The sequence below is a fragment of the Sebastes fasciatus genome, chromosome 23 (genome assembly GCF_043250625.1).
Source record: "Sebastes fasciatus isolate fSebFas1 chromosome 23, fSebFas1.pri, whole genome shotgun sequence".
Taxonomy (NCBI): domain Eukaryota; kingdom Metazoa; phylum Chordata; class Actinopteri; order Perciformes; family Sebastidae; genus Sebastes; species Sebastes fasciatus.
The window spans coordinates 10,285,006-10,299,124 of NC_133817.1; the positions used below are offsets into that span (position 1 = coordinate 10,285,006).

At 42.1% G+C, this 14,119-nt stretch overlaps 1 protein-coding gene and 1 long non-coding RNA gene across 3 annotated transcripts in view; one reads left to right on the top strand and one right to left on the bottom strand.

Moving 5' to 3' along the window:
* Window positions 1–14,119, top strand: part of LOC141761583 (uncharacterized) — a 50,259-nt gene that overhangs the window by 21,590 nt on the left and 14,550 nt on the right. The gene's annotated exons all lie outside the window — the stretch shown is intronic.
* nrip2 (nuclear receptor interacting protein 2) overlaps window positions 1–14,119 on the bottom strand; it is a 31,055-nt gene that overhangs the window by 11,314 nt on the left and 5,622 nt on the right. For both annotated transcript variants that reach the window (XM_074625010.1, XM_074625011.1), the window contains exon 2: window positions 607–921. In XM_074625010.1, the coding sequence (XP_074481111.1) occupies window positions 607–921 (315 nt within the window). The remainder of the gene's footprint in view (window positions 1–606; window positions 922–14,119) is intronic.

Genomic DNA, 14,119 nt, shown 5'->3' on the forward strand with positions numbered 1-14,119 from the left:
GATGTGTGCATATCGCTGTGCTGTTGTTTTTACGGGAGTTGCCAATCCACCCTGGGGACAAATCTACAGCGAGCACCATGCAGGCAAACCCTGATTCCTTTGTTGTTTAAACAGATTTAGAGAAACCGCACTGTTGCAGTAGCAGATGTTTGCAGCCATAAATTTAGTTTTATTTTATGTGTGCAAAAACTAGACCCAAAGTGAGAGCTGCATGGGTTTCAGTGGGCTGCTGCACAAACCTTAATGCTTATTTCTTCGTATTGTTTCCCTCTTTTAGTTCCGAGGGTCACACACTTTGTGCATTTCTAGCCCTTCTCCTGTAACCTACATTTAGTCCATTTGGGAACCCATGAGGACGTGGTAACCAGGTTGAACTTTCAGTCACCATGACTCAGTTATCTGTTGTTCTCCTCCAACCAGACAGCCGCTGGGCCCTGCCAAGCTTTTGATGCGTTGTAAAGGAAGAACAAATGAAGAGTGGCCTTTAAGGGATGAGTCATGGGAGCAGAACGGTGCTGTCTTTGTATCTTCTTTTGATTTTATGCAGTAGTAGAAAGTGTAAAAGCGTTGAATGCGAGCGAGGAGAGAGAGTGCATCATACTGTACCTTGCATTGAACAACCAGAGCTGTGAGGAGGGTCGAGCTCTCCGTGCCCTCGCTCTTCTCCGCTGTCCGTCTGGCTCCGGCTTCGCTGCTGTCGTCCTCCTCGTCCGACCGTAAGCTCCTCTCGCTTTCCTCCAGAGACTCCCTCTCCTCCGTGGAGTCGTCGGCGGTGCTCTCGCTCTTCTCCTCTGCGTCAGCTGCTCCGTCCTTGTTGTCAGCCAGCGGGGAGCGAATCCTGGCGTTGGCGTCCCGGGCCTCCCCTCGCAGCCGCGTGATGTTTCCCTCCATTAGGCGGCGTTGGACGATGTTGTGAGGTTGCTAGAGGGGGAGACACAAGAGAAGAAACGGATGTCAGATGGCAGGATTTCATAGCAACAAGTAGAAATAGTCCAATTTTACACAAAAAAATAGGATCTGTCCAATAAAGGGAATGCTTGTGCAATCGTTTTAGTCATTTTTCAGGCAAAAGTGCCTAAAAATTGATGATGACAGGTTCTCAAATGTGAGACTTTGCTGCTTTTCTAAGCCCTACATTATAGGAAATGGAATGTTTTTTGGTTTTGAATTGCTGGTCGGACAAAACAAGACATTTTAAGATGTCATCTTGGAATCTGAGACACTAGGATGGATATTTTTTAATGTTTACTGATGTTATTGACCAAGTGATTAACCAGTTAATCGAGAAAATAATCAGCACATTAACAAAAAGAAATACAAATAATTATTAGTTGCAGCCCTACACATACGCTTAGTGAAACACTGAGACAATTTGACACTTAAAGTCACATTAAATCCAGGATAATTAGAGTTGAACAATGTGAGGAGACAACTGTCTAGCTTCTATGTATGTCAGAAGATATATGAAGTCTGCTTGCATGGTAAAAAGATTAATACTTAGTATAAATGGTATTATTATCTCAATGGAGTACGTCACAGATAGCTTGTGACGCAAGATACATTTAATCTGGAAAAAAAAAGAAGATATGTAGGTCACTGAGTTAAAGGAACATGTCAGCATAACTCCAGATTATCTGCACATTCAGAGAACATGATATCTTCCTATCACAACAGCAATGATGAAGCTTATTTATGCACATTTATGCAGGTTAAAATCAGTTCCCATGCAGAGAAATGATAGAATTAATCTCATCTGTATCATATACAAAGTGAACTACACCATTTCACTACTGTTGCGTGTTTATTTCAAGAGAAATACTGGCTTCATTACACAAAATCAGCAACTCCATATATTTGTATAGAAGCTCTGTGGAGTAGTGCTTTAATTGGACCATTACTCACCAGTATCGAGTACCAGTTAGTAAGATTTCTGTCTAACTGAGCAGTTTACTTATTTATAAGTGACAGTTTCTAATAAGTGCAGGTACACTTAATGAAGTTAGTAATTTAGGTGTTGGAGATAAATAGGCCTACTCAATGTGCAGCCGCTGTGAGGTTTAATATGTGGTGTAGTTTAGTTAACGAAAGCTGTAAAACAAGGTTTATGATTTCTATTTGTATTTCCAAAATCGTCTCTCCATAAATTGTCTGCATAGATAGAGCTGGGGAAGAGATCATTTGTGTGCATGAATTAATGGATTGTATTACAAATTACTGATTAGTACCATCAAATTAATGTTTCACGCATGATTTTCACCCTCTAATACTGCATATGCATGCTGTGCAGACTGTTAAGTTACAGTCCTTTTTATTCAAATTCGAGCACTGGCATTGAGAGTGAATAAAGCTTTCAGGCTTGGGAACCTCCGGGTCTGAAAAGTGAAGCCAATACTGAAGTGTCTTAAACTTGCATTCTTTCTAACAGCCAGCAGGGAGCGACTCCTCTGGTTGCAAAAAGAAGTCTGATTGTATAGAAGTCTATGAGGAAATGAACCTACTTCTCACTTGATTTATTACCTCAGTAAACATTGTAAACATGAGTTTATGGTCTCAATCGCTAGTTTCAAGTCTTCTTCAATACAGCATGATGTTCATTTAGTAACTTATGGTCCCATTTAGAGTCAAATAGACCATAAAGCAGGGTGTGCTTTAGGGCGTGGCAGCGTTGTCCGGTCTGGGAGTCGTCCGTGTTTCCGTCTTACTACTTTAACACTTTCACAGTGTGAAACGACGGCCAAAATGCCAAACTCAAGGCTTCAAAACGGCAAACCACAAACAAATGGGTGACGTCACGGTGAATACGTCCACTTCTTATATACAGTCTATGCTCCATACACACAAAAATATTGGTATCAATTTAGATGACGGCCTTTGGCGTAATTCCCTCCAATTTACAGTGTAATTTTTGGTGTACCACTATAGTACTTATCTACACATAACTGTAGGTATAAGAGAACAAGATGTGAAGTTAGGGAATAAATCTTTTAACCCAACAGGTAGCTATTCTGATATAACGTGGTATATGAGCCTGACCAGCCTTGAGAAGCCTCACACAGGTCATAAACAAGCGTCCACTATCTTTGTTTGCTGGTGAAGTGAGTGAGGCTGTCCTCTGTGGAGCTGTTGTTGACAGACGCTGGGTTATGTATAGCTATAGCCTGAAGTTCTGACATTAGATCTGCTCGTCACCAAAAATTCTCTCTCCATGAGTCACACAGAATATAATAATTTTTAAGCCAAAAGCCATCAGTCTGTAGCTATTTTAACTGAGGATGCTGAGGTCGGGTACAGATTTAAAAGAGCGTAGCTTCAGCTGTGGCATTTCAGATCCTCCTCTTCCTCTTCCTCTTCCTCCTCTTCCTCTTCCTCCTCCCCCACACAAAATAACACTGAGATTTAAATTGCTAACTTTAGCTTCAGTGGGAAAAGAAAAAAGCTTTCGAAACTACCTGAAATGAAGGTCACAGTATGTCATAGAAGCCAATTCGAGAGACGCTTTCAGGTCATCACTGTCAGCACACATGAAAGGATTACTAGTATGGTGGCCATTTGATTTCATAACACACACTTTTCAGGTGTTGGGAAAAGAAAAGACTAAAAGATGAAAGCAGTTGCACGCCCTGTAGAGTCAATGCACTTAAAAAAGACGACAGAAACACTACATATGTATTACCTCTGTGTTACAGTTTAGCTGTATATATTCAATACTCATGTGTTGATCTTGATGACAGATTTCCACAGTTTCAAAACAACATGTGGCCGCCCGTGACTGGCTGTTCTTTTCTGGATCATATAAAAGAGTAAATTATATTTACGCTGCCTGTTCCTCTATAATCACATTGCTGTTCACCAGTAGAGAGTCTGGGTATACAGACTTTCAGAGAGCACGCTCACTCAACACCAGCAGAGACTCGGCATTGATAAAACACAAAGTATTTGCTTTCCTTTCGAGGTGTTTTTTTAGGATCTTTAAGGCAAGTTCAAAAGATAAGAGAACTTTATTCATCCCAAGGGAAACTGTTGTGCAGCAGCTGCAGTACAAAGTATGAAAATATAAACGAGTGCAGCATGTATCATGTATAATTTGACTTCTTATCATATTACCCGTCACAATTCAGGGTAAATCTCTATTGAGTAGTTTTAGAGAATAAACTCGTGGGTAATATCCGTAATGAGAACACGTCTTGGGCTAGCCATAAAGACAAAGTTATAACTAAAAAGAGCAGGTGGATGTCAACTGTTTAAATATATTAGACTCATTTCCATCTTCCAGAACATTAAAGCAAGATGAACAACCCATCTGGACCGTTGCTTTACGAGACGGTCCAGTGGAGCAACAAAGCATCTGCAGAAGCTTAGGGCGAGATACCCCAGGCACAAACATCCTTTTTCATGCTCTGGTCAATTTTGAGATTTTGGGCTATTTTGCTTCTATAACATGTCTTCTTTCAGATTAGTGGAAAGAAAACATCCAAAATACACATTTAGGTGTTTATTTTACTACTTTTTCTATTTGCATCTGTAGATTTCTCCTAAACTCACCAACAGTTAGCATTAGATAGATTAGCCTCATTTGCATATTTAAGCACAAGATTTCATAAAACTTGTAATTCAAATAAATAATTGTCTTAATGTAAGTAATCATATCTATTTGTTCATTTTTTTTACCCATATTCACCTGTTGTGTCTCGGGCCATAGACTTGACGTCACAGATCTTAAAATCGCTTTTCTCGACTCAAGGAATGTTTTACAAAAACCAAACCTCCAGGGATCAAAAACTCAGAATGGGCCGAGTCATAATCGACCTTGTTTGCAGTTCGAGGTGTCAACAGTTTTACAGACATCTCTCTTACAATGGTGGTCTTTGGGGAAAATGTTTTTTGGGCCGCAGGGGGATTTTTCGCTTCAATACCGCTGCGAGTGGCCACTGGAAAAAAAATTGGAGGCAAGCCTGAGTGGTGGTGCCGTATCCAGGTCTTATGATAACATCCATGGATGTCATATTTTACCTTTATACTTCCTGTTTATACCTGCACACACCGCAGGTTACACATAGACAATAGCATGTTGACAATAATAATAATAATCTCAACATACAGCTGAGGATAAAGGCAGTACAACCATTAGTTTTAAAGGTATTTAAGAGCACATTTTGAACTGCTTGTCAAGTCAAATGTCATGGAAACTCCTCCTCTGGGACCAAAGTGTTGGAACAACTGACTGAATAACCGCCTCACCAGCCAACATTGGCCTCTGTAGAGCCATAAAGCCACAGTTCAAGTGTCTTGGTTGAATGCCAATCTCAGAAACGACATCCCCCATCTGTCTACCCTACCTCTCGCTACACTTTTACTGAAATTGGTTCACTTCACAATGTTCCAATAGGAGAAAACAACCCTGTAAACGTCGCTGTTGATGCTACTGTTTTTGTAAGCGATGGCAGCGATTTTCTGCAGACTGGAGATCTCTTTGTGGGTCATTCTGGGCGTTTGACCCCCATCAGATGTGAGGACATTACGGGCAGTATAGGCGAGTTGAGGGGGCGGGGGTGATGAGGGATGCCATCACCCTTGTTAGCAAAATGACCAAAATGCCCCTTGTTAACCTGCCATCCCCCCTCCATCCTAGTAGCAGAGACAGTGCAGGGACAGAGGGGTTGAATAATCAGGTTGACCCCCAGGTTGAAAACCACTTGTCTAGTCTGCCTGACTCATTGATCCTTTTATCTGACTGAGGTTTGTGCAAGTTAGGATCTATGGCTCTGAAATATCAGCAGTGCTGTGTGTTGATGAATCCATGGCGCTGTCCGTGGTGCTGAAGTAGCAGACGGATTTGTAATTACGACTTTTTCTCTGACCAAAAGAGTCGTTCATGGGGTGGTTTGCTAGTCGTGGGTGAACAAGTCCATCTTGAGGGACACTCCTCATGTCTTAGAGCGTGATAGTCTGAACTGAGATGTTTGAGGGGCTCTGAGAATAAGACGTGTGATTTGTTTTTAGATGCCACCCTCTGGATGATAGCGTTGTGTGCTATCACGGTCGATTACAAACGTTGACCTTTTGTCTGCGAGGGAACTCCGTCCAGCAGCTGTGACTGTTTGGCTCTGAGCCGTATTGAGAGAGCTTATGTAGATAAAACAGGGATAGAAAAGATTCTCTTCTTTGTTTGTTTTCTTCCGCGTGTTCTGCTCTGATTAACATGCACACAGCAAAGCTAGATTCTGCTGTTTAAGTATTCCTGACCAGAATTTGAATGAAGGACGATTTCACGGGCTGGCAGGCAGCGAGGAGACGGAGAAATATGGAAAAATAAATAAGGAAAGGCGTCGAGCACCAAGAGATCGAGGCAGGCTATGTAACCTTAACATAGCTGTAATAGTGTCATCTCATGGCTGGACATGTCTGAGGTGTACGTGGCCTCAATCCAACACCTCTAGATCATCCAGGAGTCATTTCTGGCTGCATGTCGGGTCAAAGAGAACTGATTCGCTTTGGAAAAAGTCAGGTTTCTGTAGTAGATCTGTTGCTATTCATAGGCCTCTGTCATTCAGTCCATCTTCCTGTCCACGCTGCAAAACAACAACACTTCAGACTCGTAATCACAACCGAGTCCATTCAGCCCATTAGCTCCTCTCTGAGCTCCAGCTGTGGTCGAAACACTTAAACAGGCACTGATGATCCTCTTCGCATCCGTCTCCTCTCAACTTTACATCTCTCATCTCCTCTCCTCGTCACATCGAGCTCCTCGACGTCGGCGATAATCAGATTCAATCAGGAGCTCCACTTCAGACTGGACTGGTCTTTTTTTTATTGTTATGTTCCTTCCTCTGTCTTCTCTCTTTGTGTGTTTGTTCTAACGATATTGACCTCTTTCCCACCTGGGCACTCACCGGCTAAATCACACATTTATTAACAGTAATAACAGCAATTATCCTCTTTTGCAAATTACAAAAAAACTGCTTGTTAAAGGGGGACGCAAACGGTGACAGATGTACTGATTTACATGCATCTGCTAGCAGAAAATAGCTCCTCAAGTCTGGTGGCATAGCACGATGTTTTTATTCAACAGGCGAGGGAGAAGAAGGAGGGAAATAATGTCAAGCTCTGACAGTTTGGAGGAGGAGGGGGAGGGAGAGTTTGATTTTTTTTTCCCTCCTCTGTGCTCTTATGAGACTGCAGGGAAGCAAAGATTCAATCTGATAGACACAATGAACACAGTGTAATTTCATTTCAATGGCCGGCGTCTGTTTTTTTGCAGAGCCCAGACTGCTCTGGGGTCAGCTCGAAAAGCAAATCATGTTAGCGACATGAAGCTGCTAGCAGGCGGCGTTCAGTGTTGCCACATGTGACCCGGTCCAGGGGTGAAATAGGCAAACTGGCACCTCGCAGGGTGCACTTGATCTTTGTCTGCTTTTTGATAGAGCCGAGGTTTCTGAACCGAGGGAGAGTTGAAGGGGGAAGAGATACTGCATGAGGGTGAAATGGAGGTTAAATAGAGGCAATTAAGGTACTTTAAAACCTTTAGCACCTGATTACCTAACTCTGTAGAATACCAACACAAAGACATGATACACACATTTTTAGATTCAGTAAGACTGACTCTTTGCGGGGATATCCATCCATCTTCAATCGCTTATCCGAGATCGGGTCGCGGGGGCAACAGCTCCAGCAGGGGACCCCAAACTTCCCTTTCCCGGGCCACATTAACCAGCTCTGACTGGGGGATCCCGAGGCGTTCCCAGGCCAGAGTAGAGATATAATCTCTCCACCTAGTCCTGGGTCTTCCCCGTGGCCTCCTCCCAGCTGGTCGTGCCTGGAACACCTCCCAAGGGAGGCGCCCAGGGGGCATCCGTAATAGATGCCCGAACCACCTCAACTGGCACCTTTCGACGCAAAGGAGCAAGGACTCTACTCCGAGTCCCTCCCGGATGACTGAGCTTCTTACCCTATCTCTAAGGGAGACGCCAGCCACCCTCCTGAGGAAACCCATTTCGGCCGCTTGCACCCGCGACCTCGTTCTTTCGGTCATGACCCAACCCTCATGACCATAGGTGAGAGTAGGAACGAAGATTGAACGGTAGATCGAGAGCTTTGCCTTCCGGCTCAGCTCTCTTTCGTCACAACAGTGCGGTAAAGTGAATGCAATACAGCCCCTGCTGCTCCGATTCTCCGACCAATCTCACGTTCCATCGTCCCCTCACTCGCGAACAAGACCCCGAGATACTTGAACTCCTTCACTTGGGGTAAGGACTCATTCCCTACCCGGAGTAGGCAATCCATCGGTTTCCTGCTGAGAACCATGGCCTCAGATTTAGAGGTCTTTGCGGGGATATCATTATCTCCCATTTCCATCATGAATAAACATCCAAAAATATGCTTCGAACTTCGAACTTCGAACTTCGAACTCCAGAACTTGCCTGAGAATCATCATGTTTTTAAAATTCTCTTCACTTTCAAAGTAATCTGGTGATAGTTGTCTGTACATCCGTGTTTACATTGGAAACAGGAACTGCTAATAGCTAATTTGGCATACTTTTAAAGGTGTGAATTTGCCAAAATATGAACTTATAAAGGCTTAAAAGGGGGCTCAAACTCTCTGTTTACAATCCTCAAAAGCATCACGGGGACTGTCGTACCAAACTGAAGTAAACAATAATATCATGAGTAACAAAATGCATTAATATTAATTCATGTTGCACTATCAATATTGCTAATTGAGATGAGTCCCACAGTGTCACACCTTGATATAACTCTTATATAATGTCTCTGAACTTCCTTCTTCTCTCCTCACACATCATCAACAGGTTTCTCACCTCATATCTACCGACTGCTTGTCAACAGGTTGAGAATATGTGAATTGGCATGAATCATATATGGCTTACTCATGGATTTCCCACCATGAGTTCTAATGAAGACCGCAGGCAGCGGTGTCCCATAAAGAGTGAATCTATTATACACGATGCAACATGCTGTCTACGCTTCATTTCCCAGTGAATTGTTTTATTGTTGAAGCAGCTGAGGTGAAATTGGCACCGCTGAGTCTGTTAATTTTTCACAGCATGCAGAGTGATTTTGGACGGTATTATTGTGAACATTAATCTCTCCTGATTGTAAATCATAGATTTTGTTGCAACCTTCGTTTATTATGTTTAACAGAGAATTAATGGCACTTATTTAATACCGAGGGCACCAGTCACCTCTTCAGCTTTTGTGTATGAAGCTCAGGATTAGTCAAAATATGTTTTGCCAGTAGATTACTTATTTCAGGTGAACTTTAAAAGATATGACTGGTGATATCTTTCTATATGCAAATATCAATGCCAACAAATCCAAAGAAAATCCAGTGAATAGACCAAAACCAACAATATATTCATCCTACTAACAAGTATTATGTGTGTATCTAATTCCTCTGTGCCATAGAGCTCCATCGTTGTACAAAAACTATTAAAACAAATCGATGAGCCGCACTGTTCAGGCCGTCCTCAAACACCGTTCGTTGCTATAGCTATGAAAAGTAAATCACTTTAATTCATATATATCCCACAAAATCAATTGGTATGTAATCCACGTAATTGTAAAACAGGAAGCATAAATAGCGGACTGTCGCCCAGGAGACCGGTGTTCGTTCCCCGTGTGAAACCAGAGGTCAATGTTGATTTATTTGTCACGTAACTTCCGTACTTAAGTTTCGTCACTTCCGTATTTTAACCCAAACCTCGATATTTCCCGACAAGTAGTTTTGTTGCCTAAACCTAAACCAAGTTGTTTCCTGTGAAGACGGAAGTTTATTTTGAAAAGACTGGAGCGGAAATTGACACGTGCGTCACATATTGAAGATATCATACGAACCGCTGTGTGAGGATATGTTGCACTGTTGCGGTGAATGACATGTCCCTTCATTACCATGAACAAACACACTGTTGTTTATTTTGACTCAATCCCATACACCGTCCTGCTGCCACAAATACTCTCTAGAGCACCAAATGTGGATTAATCCGCCGCTGAAAATAGTCCCCAACAAATGCAAATGCAAACACGTTTCCTCCTGTTTGATCCTTTAAATATTAGCTTAACTTCAACTAATTCATGCTTGTTTGTTTCTCCAAAAACCCATCGTAACCAGGATACAATGTAAAAGGCAAAGTGGGCAAAATTCCGGCTGAAACTGGTCAGACTGTGTTCTTCTGTGTCTATTCATTCGTGGTCTTTTGCTGATGTGAGTCCTGTGGTGACCCCTGAACACCAACCAGTCCAAACCAGTCCTCTGCCAGCGAGGGAGAAAGAGAACCGTTAAAGTGTGACGCCAGCATCCTCCTCCTCCTCCTCCTCCTCTTCCTCCTCTCTGTCTCTCTCTCTCTTTCTAAGTTTCCTTTTCTCTGTATTTATCCCTCTGTGAGTCAGATTAGGGCTCATTGCCATGTGGACTAATTATCTGACTGCAACAGGCTGCTCTCTCTCCTTCTAATGCCCTCTTTCTCATTCTGATGGAGCTCCCCACCGGCCGACTTCCTGTCGACCGACCAGGAGGCTCCGGCAGCTCCGCATCTGCTGCCTGCCTGCTTCCACTTCACTCCTGTTACACATCTCTGTCCTTTCCTTTGCTCTCTGTCTCTTCGCTAAATCCTGCGTGAAACATAAATTTCATGCAAAACTCCAGTAAATAAAAAGTAATTAGTCAGTGTGATGAAACAGATGTGGTCTCCGATAGTGCCGCTGATCCCATTAGAGAGGCTGAATGATTAGTTCATTAATCGATTAGTGCAGCAACCACTACTTCTATAATCAATACGTGGTTCATTCACTGCTCATTGCCTGTAATAAGCATGATGTTTTAATGTAATTACAAGAGCTGAAAACACTAGTTGATTAATCGAAGCCTCCTTTACAGTCATTCGTTTTTATTTCCTTTCTAGATCATTTAAAAGGCTCGTTACTAGAGGAAGTAAATATGTGTTAAGGTGGCGATAAATAAGGAAAAAAACATTCTCTTCATTTAACAGTCCAGTCGCCAGGAAAAAATGTGTACCTTTCTGCAAACCACAGACACGTTTTAATGTAGGGCTGTCAAACGATTAAAGTATTTTAAATTAATCGCACATTTTTTATCTGTTCAAAATGTACCTTAAAGGGAGATTTGTCAAGTATTTAATACTCTTATCAATATGGGAGTGGACAAATATGCTGCTTTATACAAATGTATGTATATATTTATTATAGGAGATCAATTAACAACACAAAACAATGATAAATATTGTCCAGAAACCCTCACAGGTACTGCATTTAGCATAACAAATATGCTCAATTCATAACATGGCAAACTGCAGCCCAACAGGCAACAACAGCTGTCAGTGTGTCAGTGTGCTGACTTGACTATGACTTGCCCCAAACTGCATGTGATTATCATAAAGTGGGCATGTCTGTAAAGGGGAGACTCGTGGGTACCCATAGAACCCATTTTCATTCACATATCTGGAGGTCAGAGGTCAAGGGACCCCTTTGAAAATGGCCAAACCAGTTTTTCCTCACCAAAATTTAGAGTAAGTTTGGAGCGTTATTTAACCTCCTTCAAGACAAGCTAGTATGACATGGTTGGTACCAATGGGTTCCTTAGTTTTTCTAGTTTCATATGATGCCAGTATCTTCAATCTAGCTTTAAAACTGAATACCCGTTATGAGGTAAGAATCGCAATTTGCATAAAGCAGCATATTTGTCTACTCACATGTTGATAAGAGCATTAAATACTTGACAAATCTCCCTTTAAGGTACATTTTGAACAGATAAGAAATGTGCGATTAATTGTGATTATCTATGGACGGATTTTGGACTTTTGCTATCAATTATAATTAAAATGTCAAAATGACATTAGGAGCCACTTTGGAGGCTGAGGTGTCACAAACTAACCCACTCTTCCTCCTTCTTCCTCTCTTTCTCAGTACCGTGCGTTCTGTCCTCGGTTGTTGGGGTTGTTGTGTCGTTTTTGTTTTGTCGGGTATTTTTAGCCTCCTGTCTTCCTACACGGCTCTGAGGGAGCAGCTGAGGAAGTGTTGCCGCCCATCCACGGCTCCAGATGACACAGAGAGAGACAGGTTCACACTAACCTCTCTCCAGCCCACCTAATTGTCCCGCAGCTAATAATACACTCTGCATCTGAACCCGATTTATTTATCGCCGTTTGTTTTTGGAGGGAACAGGAAGAGGCGAACTCCCGAGAGCCCGGCGATCACGCTGAGTGACATTGTCGCGTTTGCTCCTCACTTTGAAGTGCTACTTTGCCTTCTGGGAAAAACTAAATCGTAAACAATTGAGTTCAGAGAGTGAATCAGGATGCATATAAATATAAAAACCTGTTCCAGGATGAGATGTGATGTTGTGCGCCAGCTGCTCGTACAAATTCATGGCTTTTTGAAACGACGGGAGATCAAAAAGTTCACAAAATTCTGGTTTGACAAAAACATAATGTTGTGGTATTTATACGCCTTCCCGTGAGACCGTGTCGGTTTAATGCACACAGTAAAGGTGCTGCTCACTGTTTTTCCATCCATCAGCTCCTTCTCTGCCACAGTTCTACATCCAAACCCAGTTGTGTAGCTTCTGATCATCCTCAGAAAGTACCTGGAGACTCCAATCTCTCGATTAGACAGGCCTTCACTTACACACACACACACACACATGCACACAGAGGTTTCTGACTCACTCATCTGTAAGAGGGGAACATGAGCAAACGGACAGTTAAGCTGCAGGGAGGAGAAGAAAGAGGCTTTGCAGCAGCAGCAGGATACAGTACTGTAGGTGTGTGCAGCACAATTAGACCAATATTAGATTATAAAGGACACTATATTTGTGTTGAAGCTTCCTACAATCAATATGTATATCTTACTTTTACATTTTACCCATTTTAAAACCATATATGTTGACAAAATTATAAGGATTTATTGTTTTATGTGAATTTTTGAAGTCGTTTCAGTATACAAATTAGCTGACATGTCATGATATGACATTTCTTGCAGACTACTGTCACATCTGTGAGGTAAAGGTAACAGCAGCTTAGCTTAGTTTAGCATAAAAACTGGAAACTAGGGAAAACAGCTAGCCTGGCTCTGTGTAAAGGTAAGGAATTTAATCCGCTTACCAGCACCTAAAGCTCACTAATTAACATGTTAAGTCTTGTTTGTTTAATCCGTACACAAACAAGAACATTTTTTGGTTTTAGAGGGAGTAGAGGTAAGTGAAAAAATGCTTGTGGGTTGTTTTGTTGTTGTTTGACGCTTTAAAGACAGAATTAAGCTCGACCTTAGTTCAAGAGCAGCCTGCCGAAAATAATTAAATTTGTAGAGTTTGATGACTTGAATGCTTTGCAAAAGGCTTTTCTAACCTGACAAATTCTGGGGAATAAATTGATCAAATAAAATAAAATAAAATATACAAATATTGAATTGAATTGAATTGAATCTAATCTAATTTAATTTAATTTAATTTAATTTAATTTAATTTAATTTAATTTAATTTAATAGGAATAAAGAATAACTGAATGTATGTAGGAAGCTTCAACACAGAAATGATGGTATTGCCCTTTAAAACGTCCAATTGGGATAATTTTGCTGCTCTAAAGTCATGTTTCCTCTTCTACATTTATCTCCATGTCGGTGCAGCTTTGGGGAGCAAATGTTGAGTGTGTACAGTAGAAAACGGTGAGATAACACGGCGGTTACACAATTACTTGCTCCATGTTGGGCTCAGGTGTTAATGTAACTGGGCTCAGATGTTTCCAACCCCCCAAACACACACACACACACACACACACACACACACACACACACACACACACACACACACACACACACACACACACATCATATCCTCTCATTCCCTCCTGCTCACTCCTCTTACATCTCACACTACTCAAAGCTCTGCACTGTGTTACATAAGAGAGCCCCAGTAAACCGTGCGTCCTCCATGACCCCATCTCCTGCCGTCTCTTCCCTTCCCCTCCATCGCTCTGCGTTAGAGCGCTGCATTTTGCCCTTTTCATGCTCACCGCTCCCCTTTTACTCTGCAGCACAACATGGCTGAAGTGATGCTGCTGCTGAGAGTGAGAAGACCTCGGGCTAAAGAGCAGCA